Below are 12738 nucleotides of genomic sequence, written 5' to 3' on the forward strand. Positions count from 1 at the left end.
ATCAGCAGCGACCAAGCCTTTTCTCATCTACACATCATTCTCTCACGTCTGAAACACACACACACACAGTTTCCAGCCATAGAGGATCATTATGTTCCTGCTTTTCTCATCACTTGTTGATCTTTGGCTGCTCCTGATTGGACGTTACCGTCAGTTTAAGCTCTCTGATTGGTGGAAAGTCTGACAGGAAGTGTCTTCATCATCATGTCCAGGTGAAAATAGAGGTCTCTTAGCAACATGGTAGTGATGGTGATGAAGATGTGATAAATAATGATGGATTTACCATCTAGAGTCTCTGAATAAACACTACATCTGTATTGTAAACCTCCTGGACGGAGAGAAATGCTGGAAAACCTCCGTAGACCAGCTGGAGGGTCAGATATCCATCACGGTTTAACTCCCCAGGAGTTTCTTACCGACACTTTACATGATCATGATAACCGCCATCACAACCTGAAAACATGAACGCCCAGGTAAAAATGTCTGACTGACCTGTTGTGGATGTTGCTCCACCTCTACAGGTGGTCTCTGCTCTGTCCTCTCGTCTTGGCTAATGTCCTCTCAGTTCCATACTTCCATTTTATGTCCATCTTCTTTAAAAAAATAAATAAATAAATAAAAAGGAAAAGAAACCAAAAAGTAGTTTAAAATGATTAGAAACAAGGCTGAGATCCTCTGAGTGGCTCCAAAGAGCCAGAAGAACCTGCTGGACAGACCCTGAGTGGAGGGAAAACAGGCGTCTGCATCTCTTTCTCCACATCTTCCACAGCAGCTTCACTTGTGGGAAATATGTACAAATCTGCTGCAACGTTTTGGTGTAAACATAACGACTAAAAGTGAGGAAGAATCAAACGGGACTTGATTTTGCTCCTCTGATGGGGGGGGGGGGGGGGGGGGGGGGGGGGGGGGCTTCCTACACTATGTACAGAGTCTGTTTAATCCTGCCGTGTCAAGTAATTATCCAAAGTCCTGATTGTGCTTGTTGATGTGCAGCAGAAGCTCCAGGTCCACCGGTTAGATTCCAGGTTCAGGAGGTGTTCCCGCTGGTCCTGCAGGCAGCTCCAGTCCCCCCCCCCCCCCCCCCCCCCCCCCCCCTGCACGTGTGCTGACCAGATGAAGGGATTAAAATGTGCTTTTTATATTTGGACCCCTTCCCAGGGTTGCAGTGTGTGGATCCTCCCACCGACTCCAGAGCCCACTGACGGGGTTAATTCTACACAACTAGGAGTTGAAGAGTTTGGGGCACGAGGAAGCTGGCTGGGGGGCTACAGGTCCGTCTCGCGCGTGTCCAGGCAGAAGGCGTACAGGGACTTCTTGAAGTCCACGCTGCTGTTCGCTTTCATGTTCGCCTTCTCGGCCGAAGCGACCGCGTCGCTGTTCTCCACGTCCTGCGACTTCGCGGAGGACTTGCTGTCCTTGCGCTGCATCTCCGGGCTGGCGCGCGCGCTGTTGGGCTCGTCCTTCAGGGAGGACTGGTCCTGGTCCGTCTCGCGGTGGTAGAAGTAGTTGAAGTTGGACACGATGACGGGCACGGGCAGCGCGATGGTGAGCACGCCCGCGATGGCGCACAGCGAGCCCACGATCTTCCCGCCGACCGTAACCGGCCTCATGTCGCCGTAACCGACGGTTGTCATGGTGACCACGGCCCACCAGAAGGCGTCCGGGATGCTGGAGAAGTGCGACTCCGGCTCGTCCGCCTCCGCGAAGTACACCGCGCTGGAGAAGAGGATGACTCCGATGAAGAGGAAGAAGATGAGGAGCCCCAGCTCGCGCATGCTGGCTTTCAGGGTCTGGCCCAGGATCTGCAGCCCCTTGGAGTGTCTGGACAGCTTGAAGATCCGGAAGACCCGGACCAGCCGGATGACCCGCAGGATGGCCAGAGACATGGCCTGCTGGCCGTTCTGGTGCTCCTGGCCCTGCTGCTCCGCCAGCTCCGTGCCCACTGTGATGAAGTAAGGCATGATGGACATGATGTCGATGATGTTCATGATGGTCTTGGAGAATTCAGACTTGCTGGGGCACGCGAAGAAGCGCACGAACAGCTCGAAGGTGAACCAGATGACGCAGGTGGTCTCTATGATGAAGAAGGGGTCTGAGAAGGTGAGGGACGGCCGCGGCGCCGTGCTGTTGTCCAGCCGGCTGCTCACCGCCAGCTCGCGCTCGTCCCGGAACTCCGGCAGCGTCTCCAGGCAGAAGGTGATGATGGAGATGGTGATGACGATCACGGACACGATGGCGATGCCCCGAGCCGGACTGGAGCTCTCCGGATACTCAAAGATCAGCCAGACCTGCTTCTGGAACTCGTTCTGGGGCAGCGGCTTCTCCTCCTCCTTGATGAAGCCCTCGTCCTCGCGGAACCTCTCCATGGCCTCCTCCCCCAGCTGATAAAACCTGATCTCGTCCGCAAACACATCGATGGACACGTTGACAGGCCTCCGGATCTTCCCACCGGACTGGTAAAAGTAGAGGATCCCGTCGAAACTCGGCCTGTTGCGGTCGAAGAAGTACTCGTTCCGGAGCGGGTCGAAGTACTTGATCCTCTTGGCGGGGTCTCCCAGCAAGGTGTCGGGGAACTGGTTCAGAGTGCCCAGCTGGGTCTCATACCTCAGCCCGGCTATGTTGATGAGCACCCTCTCGTTGCTCTCGGTGTCCATGTCCATGTCCAGCATGTCCTCGTCGAACAGATGGGGACTGTGGTCCGCGCGTAAAAGCGCATCCATGGCGTTCTCGCTGCAGCTCAGAGTGTTATTCATGTCGTTGATCTTCCAGGGGCTGCGCTGCTGAGGACTCCCCCGGGTGTTCAGCTCTTTGCTGTAGTCCTCTCCGAGTCCAGTTTGAACGAAGCCCGGCTGAGGGACGTCCAGCGCGTTCCGGCAGCTCCCCTCGGCATTGCCACCGCCGCCGCCGCCGCTTCCTTTGGCGCCGCCGTTCTCAAAACTCACCAAGGCTATCTCCATTCCGCAGCCATCAACAGCTACTCCGTGAAGAACAGAGGAGACTTGTTGAGCCGGAGAGAAAGCATCCTCCCGAGGTTCTCCAGCTGCGGGAAGAGAGGGACAGCAGCTGCAGCAGACTCTGAATCACGGCCGCCGCTCCTCCAGCCGCCGCTCCTCTCTACATGGATGCATGGAGGCAGTTTCTGGGGATTCAAGCCGCCGCAGGTCCGGATGAAGTCAACATTAAAACCACAAGAAGAAGACCCGGATGAGAGAGTAGGCTGGAATTATTCCTGACGTCAAAAGTGCAGTTCAGGCGTTCATCCGCCTCTGAAAATGTCTGGATGTGAGACAAGCTGTCACCCTCCTCCCTCCCTCTCTCTCTCTCTCTCTCCCTCCCTCTCTCTCTCTCTCTCTCTCTCTGGGAGCGGAGACGCGCTCTGGTTGTGGCACAAAGTGCGCGCAATGACCATTCCCCCTTCATGTTGTCATTCTGGTTTATTTGGATGGAAAATGTGTGAATGACTCACAACTCATCAACTGGTAAATAAAACATAAAACACAAAGATGATCTGAGATAAACTGTCAGAAATAATTCCTGCAGTTAATCTTTCCACGCCGACGCCACAAGTCCTGCATGAGAACACGACTCTGTGATATTCCCACTGAGCTGGAGGAGCTGGGAGAGCGTGCAGAGGATTCTGGCTTTGACTGGAAGATTCCAGTCTGACGGATCTAGTCTGGCTGTGGGTCAACCAACATGTTCCACCACGAACACGACTTGTTGTAAAGTAAAGCTGTGCATTTTAATGGGCTGAAACCGGAACCGGAGTGTGACCCCGTGTGACCTTTAGGGTCAGACGGGAAAACAGCGGCGACAGAGGTGCAAGGCCTCTCGTGCACTTTGCATCGTGACACGTTTAACATGATGTGATGCAGCGCTTCACTCTGCTGGACCCTAACCTTCTCTAACGTCCTGATGTCCGTCTTTCTATTCAGATTCATCTGAACTTGTGATTATTCAGAGTGAAGTTACTGGAAAGGAGCTCCAGTCCTGCATGAGGACAAATATTAATCTGTTTGTCCCTTTTAAGAACCAAACGCAGTGAAACACAAGGCAGCGTTTGGAGACGAGGGAACATTTCCTCTGCAGGGTGTTCAGTCACCTCCAGCTGCAGTTATTCTCTCCATTGTGTGGATCCACTCGCTTCCTTCTTTCTCTTTCTAATTTATTCAAGTATTTTTATCAATTTATTCGGCTCATAACGAGCATCTTTAGGATATTTATTTGATCAGAACTTATTTTATATTTTGAGAAGCTTTAAGTAAAATATTAGCAGGGAATCTGTAAAATCTTTCATTTTTCTACTTTTACATTTTTCCAGTAATCTTGGATTACAAGACGACCTCAGAGTCGGGTCTGCAGTTTCCCCACAGCGTCGCGCTTCAGGAGCGTAAACCAGAGGAGGAACGTAGCTGGGTGTTGGTTTCCAGGTTCCAGTGGGATCCTTTCGGTTCCAGTGGGATCCTTTAGGTTCCAGTGGGATCCTTTGGGTTCCAGTGGGATCCTTTAGGTTCCAGTGGGATCCTTTTGGTTCCAGTGGGATCCTTTGGGTTCCAGTGGGATCCTTTAGGTTCCAGTGGGATCCTTTTGGTTCCAGTGGGATCCTTTGGGTTCCAGTGGGATCCTTTAGGTTCCAGTGGGATCCTTTGGGTTCCAGTGGGATCCTTTGGGTTCCAGTGGGATCCTTTAGATTCCAGTGGGATCCTTTCGGTTCCAATGGGATCCTTTGGCTTCCAGTGGGATCCTTTAGGTTCCAGTGGGATCCTTTTGGTTCGAGTGGGATCCTTTAGATTCCAGTGGGATCCTTTCGGTTCCAGTGGGATCCTTTTGGTTCCAGTGGGATCCTTTAGATTCCATTGGGATCCTTTCGGTTCCAGTGGGATCCTTTTGGTTCCAGTGGGATCCTTTGGGTTCCAGTGGGATCCTTTAGATTCCAGTGGGATCCTTTGGGTTCCAGTGGGATCCTTTAGGTTCCAGTGGGATCCTTTTGGTTCCAGTGAGATCCTTTAGGTTCCAGTGGGATCCTTTGGGTTCCAGTGGGATCCTTTTGGTTCCAGTGGGATCCTTTAGATTCCAGTGGGATCCTTTTGGTTCCAGTGGGATCCTTTAGGTTCCAGTGGGATCCTTTCGGTTCCAGTGGGATCCTTTGGGTTCCAGTGGGATCCTTTAGGTTCCAGTGGGATCCTTTGGGTTCCAGTGGGATTCTTTAGGTTCCAGTGGGATCCTTTAGGTTCCAGTGGGATCCTTTTGGTTCCAGTGGGATCCTTTAGGTTCCAGTGGGATCCTTTCGGTTCCAGTGGGATCCTTTGGGTTCCAGTGGGATCCTTTGGGTTCCAGTGGGATTCTTTAGGTTCCAGTGGGATCTTTTGGGTTCCAGTGGGATCCTTTGGGTTCCAGTGGGATTCTTTAGGTTCTAGTGGGATCCTTTGGGTTCCAGTGGGATCCTTTAGGTTCCAGTGAGATTCTTTGGGTTCCAGTGGGTTCCTTTGGGTTCCAGTGGGATCCTTTGGGTTCCAGTGGGATCCTTTAGGTTCCAGTGGGATCCTTTGGGTTCCAGTGGGATCCTTTAGGTTCCAGTGGGATCCTTTGGGTTCCAGTGGGATCCTTTTGGTTCCAGTGGGATCCTTTGGGTTCCAGTGGGATCCTTTAGGTTCCAGTGGGATCCTTTAGGTTCCAGTGGGATCCTTTGGGTTCCAGTGGGATCCTTTAGGTTCCAGTGGGATCCTTTGGGTTCCAGTGGGATCCTTTTGGTTCCAGTGGGATCCTTTTGGTTCCAGTGGGATCCTTTAGATTCCAGTGGGATCCTTTCGGTTCCAGTGGGATCCTTTAGGTTCCAGTGGGATCCTTTGGCTTCCAGTGGGATCCTTTTGGTTCGAGTGGGATCCTTTAGATTCCAGTGGGATCCTTTCGGTTCCAGTGGGATCCTTTTGGTTCCAGTGGGATCCTTTAGATTCCATTGGGATCCTTTGGGTTCCAGTGGGATCCTTTAGGTTCCAGTGGGATCCTTTAGGTTCCAGTGGGATCCTTTGGGTTCCAGTGGGATCCTTTAGGTTCCAGTGGGATCCTTTTGGTTCCAGTGAGATCCTTTAGGTTCCAGTGGGATCCTTTGGGTTCCAGTGGGATCCTTTGGGTTCCAGTGGGATCCTTTTGGTTCCAGTGGGATCCTTTAGGTTCCAGTGGGATCCTTTCGGTTCCAGTGGGATCCTTTGGGTTCCAGTGGGATCCTTTAGGTTCCAGTGGGATCCCTTGGGTTCCAGTGGGATCCTTTGGGTTCCAGTGGGATCCTTTGGGTTCCAGTGGGATCCTTTAGGTTCCAGTGGGATCCTTTCGGTTCCAGTGGGATTCTTTAGGTTCCAGTGGGATCCTTTAGGTTCCAGTGGGATCCTTTTGGTTCCAGTGGGATCCTTTAGGTTCCAGTGGGATCCTTTTGGTTCCAGTGGGATCCTTTAGGTTCCAGTGGGATCCTTTTGGTTCCAGTGGGATCCTTTAGGTTCCAGTGGGATCCTTTCGGTTCCAGTGGGATCCTTTGGGTTCCAGTGGGATCCTTTGGGTTCCAGTGGGATTCTTTAGGTTCCAGTGGGATCTTTTGGGTTTCAGTGGGATCCTTTGGGTTCCAGTGGGATTCTTTAGGTTCTAGTGGGATCCTTTGGGTTCCAGAGGGATCCTTTAGGTTCCAGTGAGATTCTTTGGGTTCCAGTGGGTTCCTTTGGGTTCCAGTGGGATCCTTTGGGTTCCAGTGGGATCCTTTAGGTTCCAGTGGGATCCTTTCGGTTCCAATGGGATCCTTTGGGTTCCAGTGGGATCCTTTAGGTTCCAGTGGGATCCTTTGGGTTCCAGTGGGATCCTTTAGGTTCCAGTGGGATCCTTTGGGTTCCAGTGGGATCCTTTTGGTTCCAGTGGGATCCTTTGGGTTCCAGTGGGATCCTTTTGGTTCCAGTGGGATCCTTTAGGTTCCAGTGGGATCCTTTCGGTTCCAGTGGGATTCTTTAGGTTCCAGTGGGATCCTTTGGGTTCCAGTGGGATCCTTTAGGTTCCAGTGGGATCCTTTGGGTTCCAGTGGGATCCTTTAGGTTCCAGTGGGATCCTTTAGGTTCCAGTGGGATCCTTTTGGTTCCAGTGGGATCCTTTAGGTTCCAGTGGGATCCTTTAGGTTCCAGTGGGATCCTTTCGGTTCCAGTGGGATCCTTTGGGTTCCAGTGGGATCCTTTGGGTTCCAGTGGGATTCTTTAGGTTCCAGTGGGATCTTTTGGGTTCCAGTGGGATCCTTTGGGTTCCAGTGGGATTCTTTAGGTTCTAGTGGGATCCTTTGGGTTCCAGTGGGATCCTTTAGGTTCCAGTGAGATTCTTTGGGTTCCAGTGGGTTCCTTTGGGTTCCAGTGGGATCCTTTGGGTTCCAGTGGGATCCTTTAGGTTCCAGTGGGATCCTTTGGGTTCCAGTGGGATCCTTTAGGTTCCAGTGGGATCCTTTGGGTTCCAGTGGGATCCTTTTGGTTCCAGTGGGATCCTTTGGGTTCCAGTGGGATCCTTTAGGTTCCAGTGGGATCCTTTAGGTTCCAGTGGGATCCTTTGGGTTCCAGTGGGATCCTTTAGGTTCCAGTGGGATCCTTTGGGTTCCAGTGGGATCCTTTTGGTTCCAGTGGGATCCTTTTGGTTCCAGTGGGATCCTTTAGATTCCAGTGGGATCCTTTCGGTTCCAGTGGGATCCTTTAGGTTCCAGTGGGATCCTTTGGCTTCCAGTGGGATCCTTTTGGTTCGAGTGGGATCCTTTAGATTCCAGTGGGATCCTTTCGGTTCCAGTGGGATCCTTTTGGTTCCAGTGGGATCCTTTAGATTCCATTGGGATCCTTTGGGTTCCAGTGGGATCCTTTGGGTTCCAGTGGGATCCTTTAGGTTCCAGTGGGATCCTTTAGGTTCCAGTGGGATCCTTTGGGTTCCAGTGGGATCCTTTAGGTTCCAGTGGGATCCTTTTGGTTCCAGTGAGATCCTTTAGGTTCCAGTGGGATCCTTTGGGTTCCAGTGGGATCCTTTGGGTTCCAGTGGGATCCTTTTGGTTCCAGTGGGATCCTTTAGGTTCCAGTGGGATCCTTTCGGTTCCAGTGGGATCCTTTGGGTTCCAGTGGGATCCTTTAGGTTCCAGTGGGATCCCTTGGGTTCCAGTGGGATCCTTTGGGTTCCAGTGGGATCCTTTGGGTTCCAGTGGGATCCTTTAGGTTCCAGTGGGATCCTTTCGGTTCCAGTGGGATTCTTTAGGTTCCAGTGGGATCCTTTAGGTTCCAGTGGGATCCTTTTGGTTCCAGTGGGATCCTTTAGGTTCCAGTGGGATCCTTTTGGTTCCAGTGGGATCCTTTAGGTTCCAGTGGGATCCTTTTGGTTCCAGTGGGATCCTTTAGGTTCCAGTGGGATCCTTTCGGTTCCAGTGGGATCCTTTGGGTTCCAGTGGGATCCTTTGGGTTCCAGTGGGATTCTTTAGGTTCCAGTGGGATCTTTTGGGTTTCAGTGGGATCCTTTGGGTTCCAGTGGGATTCTTTAGGTTCTAGTGGGATCCTTTGGGTTCCAGAGGGATCCTTTAGGTTCCAGTGAGATTCTTTGGGTTCCAGTGGGTTCCTTTGGGTTCCAGTGGGATCCTTTGGGTTCCAGTGGGATCCTTTAGGTTCCAGTGGGATCCTTTCGGTTCCAATGGGATCCTTTGGGTTCCAGTGGGATCCTTTAGGTTCCAGTGGGATCCTTTGGGTTCCAGTGGGATCCTTTAGGTTCCAGTGGGATCCTTTGGGTTCCAGTGGGATTCTTTGGGTTCCAGTGGGATCCTTTCGGTTCCAGTGGGATCCTTTGGGTTCCAGTGGGATCCTTTCGGTTCCAGTGGGATCCTTTAGGTTCCAGTGGGATCCTTCAGGTTCCAGTGGGATTCTTTGGGTTCCAGTGGGATTCTTTCAGTTCCAGTGGGATTCTTTTGGTTCCAGTGGGATCCTTTGGGTTCCAGTGGGATCCTTTGGGTTCCAGTGGGATTCTTTTGGTTCCAGTGGGATCCTTTCGGTTCCAGTGGGATCCTTTGGGTTCCAGTGGGATTCTTTTGGTTCCAGTGGGATCCTTTCGGTTCCAGTGGGATCCTTTCGGTTCCAGTGGGATCCTTTGGGTTCCAGTGGGATTCTCTCAGTTCCAGTGGGATTCTTTCAGTTCCAGTGGGATCCTTTCGGTTCCAGTGGGATCCTTTGGGTTCCAGTGGGATTCTTTCAGTTCCAGTGGGATTCTTTCAGTTCCAGTGGGATTCTTTCGGTTCCAGTGGGATTCTTTCAGTTCCAGTGGAAATTCTACTATTGTGGCTTCTGATACTTACGTCCAATTCCCACGGATGGACAATTTGTTTTCCACATCATCCATCACACGCTTTGTGTACATTTCCAAAACTTGTATTTTATCTGGATGATCTTTTCATAAAAAACGAATAATTACTCTTTAACTGTATCATATCACAAATTATAGAGCCTACATTTCTTCATCTTTTGGAAGGTCTTCCAAAGTTCTTACATTTTCTGTTTTTTCCTTCATTTTCAGTTCAGTCCCGGTTCTGGATTATTTTCAGAGGAACTTAACTATGTTGAGACAGAACAGAACCGTTAAAACTGGATCTTGTCATAAAGACATTTGTTCCATTTATTTGTTTCATCTGTGAGAAACATCAAAGATCGGCGAGTTTAACAGACAGAAAACGTGATTTCAGCAGCAACAATTTTATTATCTGCTCACTAGAAACTTGGCTCATTGTAGCACGGAGGCCGAAACTGGACACACGGAGGACAAAAGGAGAGGAGTTGGGATGTGAAATCCTGCAACGTCCTGAACCAGCTCCTATCTGCTGTTGGCCAAACCCTCATCAGAAATGGTCTCCATGGAAATGTGGCCATCAAGAAGCCGTTCTTAAGTAAGGGAATTATGGTTCTGGGTGCAAGATGACACATGGAAGATAATGTTTGATCTGCATGACTGAAGTGATTATTTGATCCTTTCTCATCACATTCGGTGGTGGGAAGTCCACACATCTCCTGGTCTCACTGCTCACTCCTTCTCAGACCTGAACTGTCAGACTCCTGAAACCAGACAACTGTCGAAAAATGTCAAATAACCGTCATGGGGTTAGCCATGGGGCTCACATATGACAAAATTACATCAGATGTTTAACTTAAAGTTATTTAATCAATTAAAGAGAGCAAATTAAACCTGCATTTTAACCCTTTAAACCCACAAATAAATGAGAGTAGTGAGTAATAACTGTGTATTAAAGAATAATGTGTTTGATGACTGCATGTTAAAGCCAGAGTGAGTGAACCGAGCTCCATCCTGCTGTGAAAACATGACAGCTGATTAATGGGAAGTCATCCCAGTTCCTGCTGGGTTTGTTATGATTAAACTGGTTGTTAAATCATTTGCTGTGACTTCATCGCAGATATCAGGAGGTTTAAGTCTCGTCTTTGCTTTTCCTTTCCATGTTTCATCTCATCTCTTGTCCTCTTACGCAACATGACATCCTCTGTGTTTTATTATTTCATCACAAGCTCGTGCATGTTCGTGTGCATGTGCTCGCTGTGGTTTCAAACCTCCTTAATGTGCACAAATCCCTCTCCCAACAGTCTGAACACAAAGGCCCACTTTCCACTTGACGAGCTCTGCGGACTCGGTCTTTTCATTCCAGCCTCTTTGCCTTTGTGTCCACATCCTTCTCTATCTGGCCGGAGGGTCGGGGCCCCGGGGCCACACTCTGCTCCCTTTCCAGAAGAGTCCACATCATCGTGGCATTGAAGGAGATGCACTGGCTTCTTTTATTTTCGACACAAACCCTCACTTAGCTTCTCAGCGGCTGCATTCATCCCGCTTCCTGTGCTCCTACTCTGCAGTCTGGATTCATGCCGATACAAAACGTTTCCACCGTCACGTTTCAGAGCCCTCAACACCGTTTCCTCACCGCTAGTCATACCTGCTCTGTAACTTACACAACATGGTGTTACATTTTCAGCAGACATTGTCATCGTACCGTCCCAGACCGCACCAGAGCCATTTAAGATCTGGGTCCAGCTCTTTCCATCTCACAGCTTCAGCCTGAAAATGTTTTTCTGCTCCGGATATCTGGAACTAAACAGCAGAGAAGCTGCAGTCTGATCCACACTGGCTGGTTGGCTGGGAACGTTTAACTGGTTTATACTGGTTTCCCGTCTGTCACCGAACTGACGTCTAAATCCTGCTGTTAGGTTCTGAAGCGCTGAATGGTTCCCGGATCTTCTGGTTTGTTATGAACCAACCAGATCCCTCAGGTCATCGGGGTCAGGTCTACTTCCTGGTAAAGGAGTCGGAAGGAAACAGCGTTGTGGTTTTATGTCAGGTACTTTGTCTGTTCTTGTGCATGAAGAGTGCTGAACGAAGAAATGTGAGTTGTCTGCTTCATGCGTAACTCGCTGCATGAAATCATCTTTTTACCAGCATGTTGGGTCGCTTCATGTAAACTCTTCATCATGTATGCACACGTCACTCGTGCAGCTTGTAACTAGCAAAGGCGTCTCAACAGTTTATCTGCGTTGTGTTTTCTCATTGAATGCAGATGGTTTTACATTCTGGTCAAATGTTTATGGCTATGGATTTGAAGAATAATGACAGGTTGTCAAAAGTTATTCCAACCTGCCCAAGAAACCTCCAAGACGTCTTCAGTTGCAGTTTGTTTGGCTAAATGAGCCCACCTTGCCATGAAGACACGTCTAGATCTGGTCGTCTTTAAGCCCATTCCAAAGATTCAGACACTTAATGAGGATAAGTTCCAAACTGTGTTCCATTTCTACCAACACAGAGCCATTTCCACGTTAACCAGCAAGCCATGGAACCTTCCAGGCTTTGGACGGAGCTGTTGGGCCTCATGGCGACGTCAGAGACCTGCAGCTCTCTCGGCTTTTCCATCTGCAGAATAAAAATCTGTTTCTGTTCCTTTGATGGAAACATGGATTTGTCATTTTCTGCTCATCTGGTCCAAAACGGCCGAAGTTTTGGACCAGACCGGTCCAACTCTGGTGGTTTTGGACCGGTACAGAAACACACAGAGACAGACTGGACATCACAGCAGCCCTTTTCCTGCTGGTTCGACTGGTTTTAATGGTCTCACTGGTTGATAAAAGCTGCTGGTGTTTCTGCACAGAGAAGCCATGAAAACGCGACTTCTCTCCTCTTCAGCTGGAACAGTCAAACACGACAACCGTCCTGCTGCAGCGGTTCACGCCGACGTCCAGCGGTCTGACCGTCTGGCGTCGCTACGAGGACGGCGGAGTGACGTACGGATGAGTTAGGAGGATCTTCCACTGTCTTGATGCTGGTTTGTACCAGATTCCTGCTTCCTTCCTGTCTGCATGATGGATGTAGAATGCTCTATGTCTGCTGCTGTCCAGACATTCAGCCCAGAATGAGGAAGAGGTGCCAACAGCATGCAGTCCTGACAAAGTTCAGCATCATTTCAGCACCAAAGGCCTGGGAATGAAACACGCAGCCGATGCTTAGCCATTTAATATTCATCCAACTTGCAGGAAGATGATGTGAAAATATGTTTTGATCTTCATGTCGACTGGCATGTAGCATCCGTCCAGCATCGGGCCGAGCTGCTCAAACCCTGGGTGTGACGTGTGATCACCAGAACGCACCGACTTGTGCGCCGTTGGACACTGAGACTGTACATTTGTTTGTGAAAGCAGAGAAGGTGACCTATTTAAAAGG

General features: G+C 50.2%; 1 protein-coding gene across 1 annotated transcript; it reads right to left on the minus strand.

Moving 5' to 3' along the window:
* Window positions 1-1265: 1265 nt before the first annotated feature.
* On the minus strand, window positions 1266-2957 carry LOC306773227 (potassium voltage-gated channel subfamily A member 5; the record flags this gene model as incomplete). The annotated part of the gene is made up of 1 exon (XM_079262984.1): window positions 1266-2957. One exon carries the CDS (start codon window positions 2955-2957, stop codon window positions 1266-1268), a length of 1692 nt encoding a protein of 563 aa, XP_079119110.1.
* Between the last annotated feature and the right edge of the window lie 9781 nt (window positions 2958-12738).

The sequence above is a fragment of the Telmatherina bonti genome, assembly GCF_933228915.1.
Source record: "Telmatherina bonti genome assembly, chromosome: 23".
Classification (NCBI taxonomy): Eukaryota; Metazoa; Chordata; class Actinopteri; order Atheriniformes; family Telmatherinidae; genus Telmatherina; species Telmatherina bonti.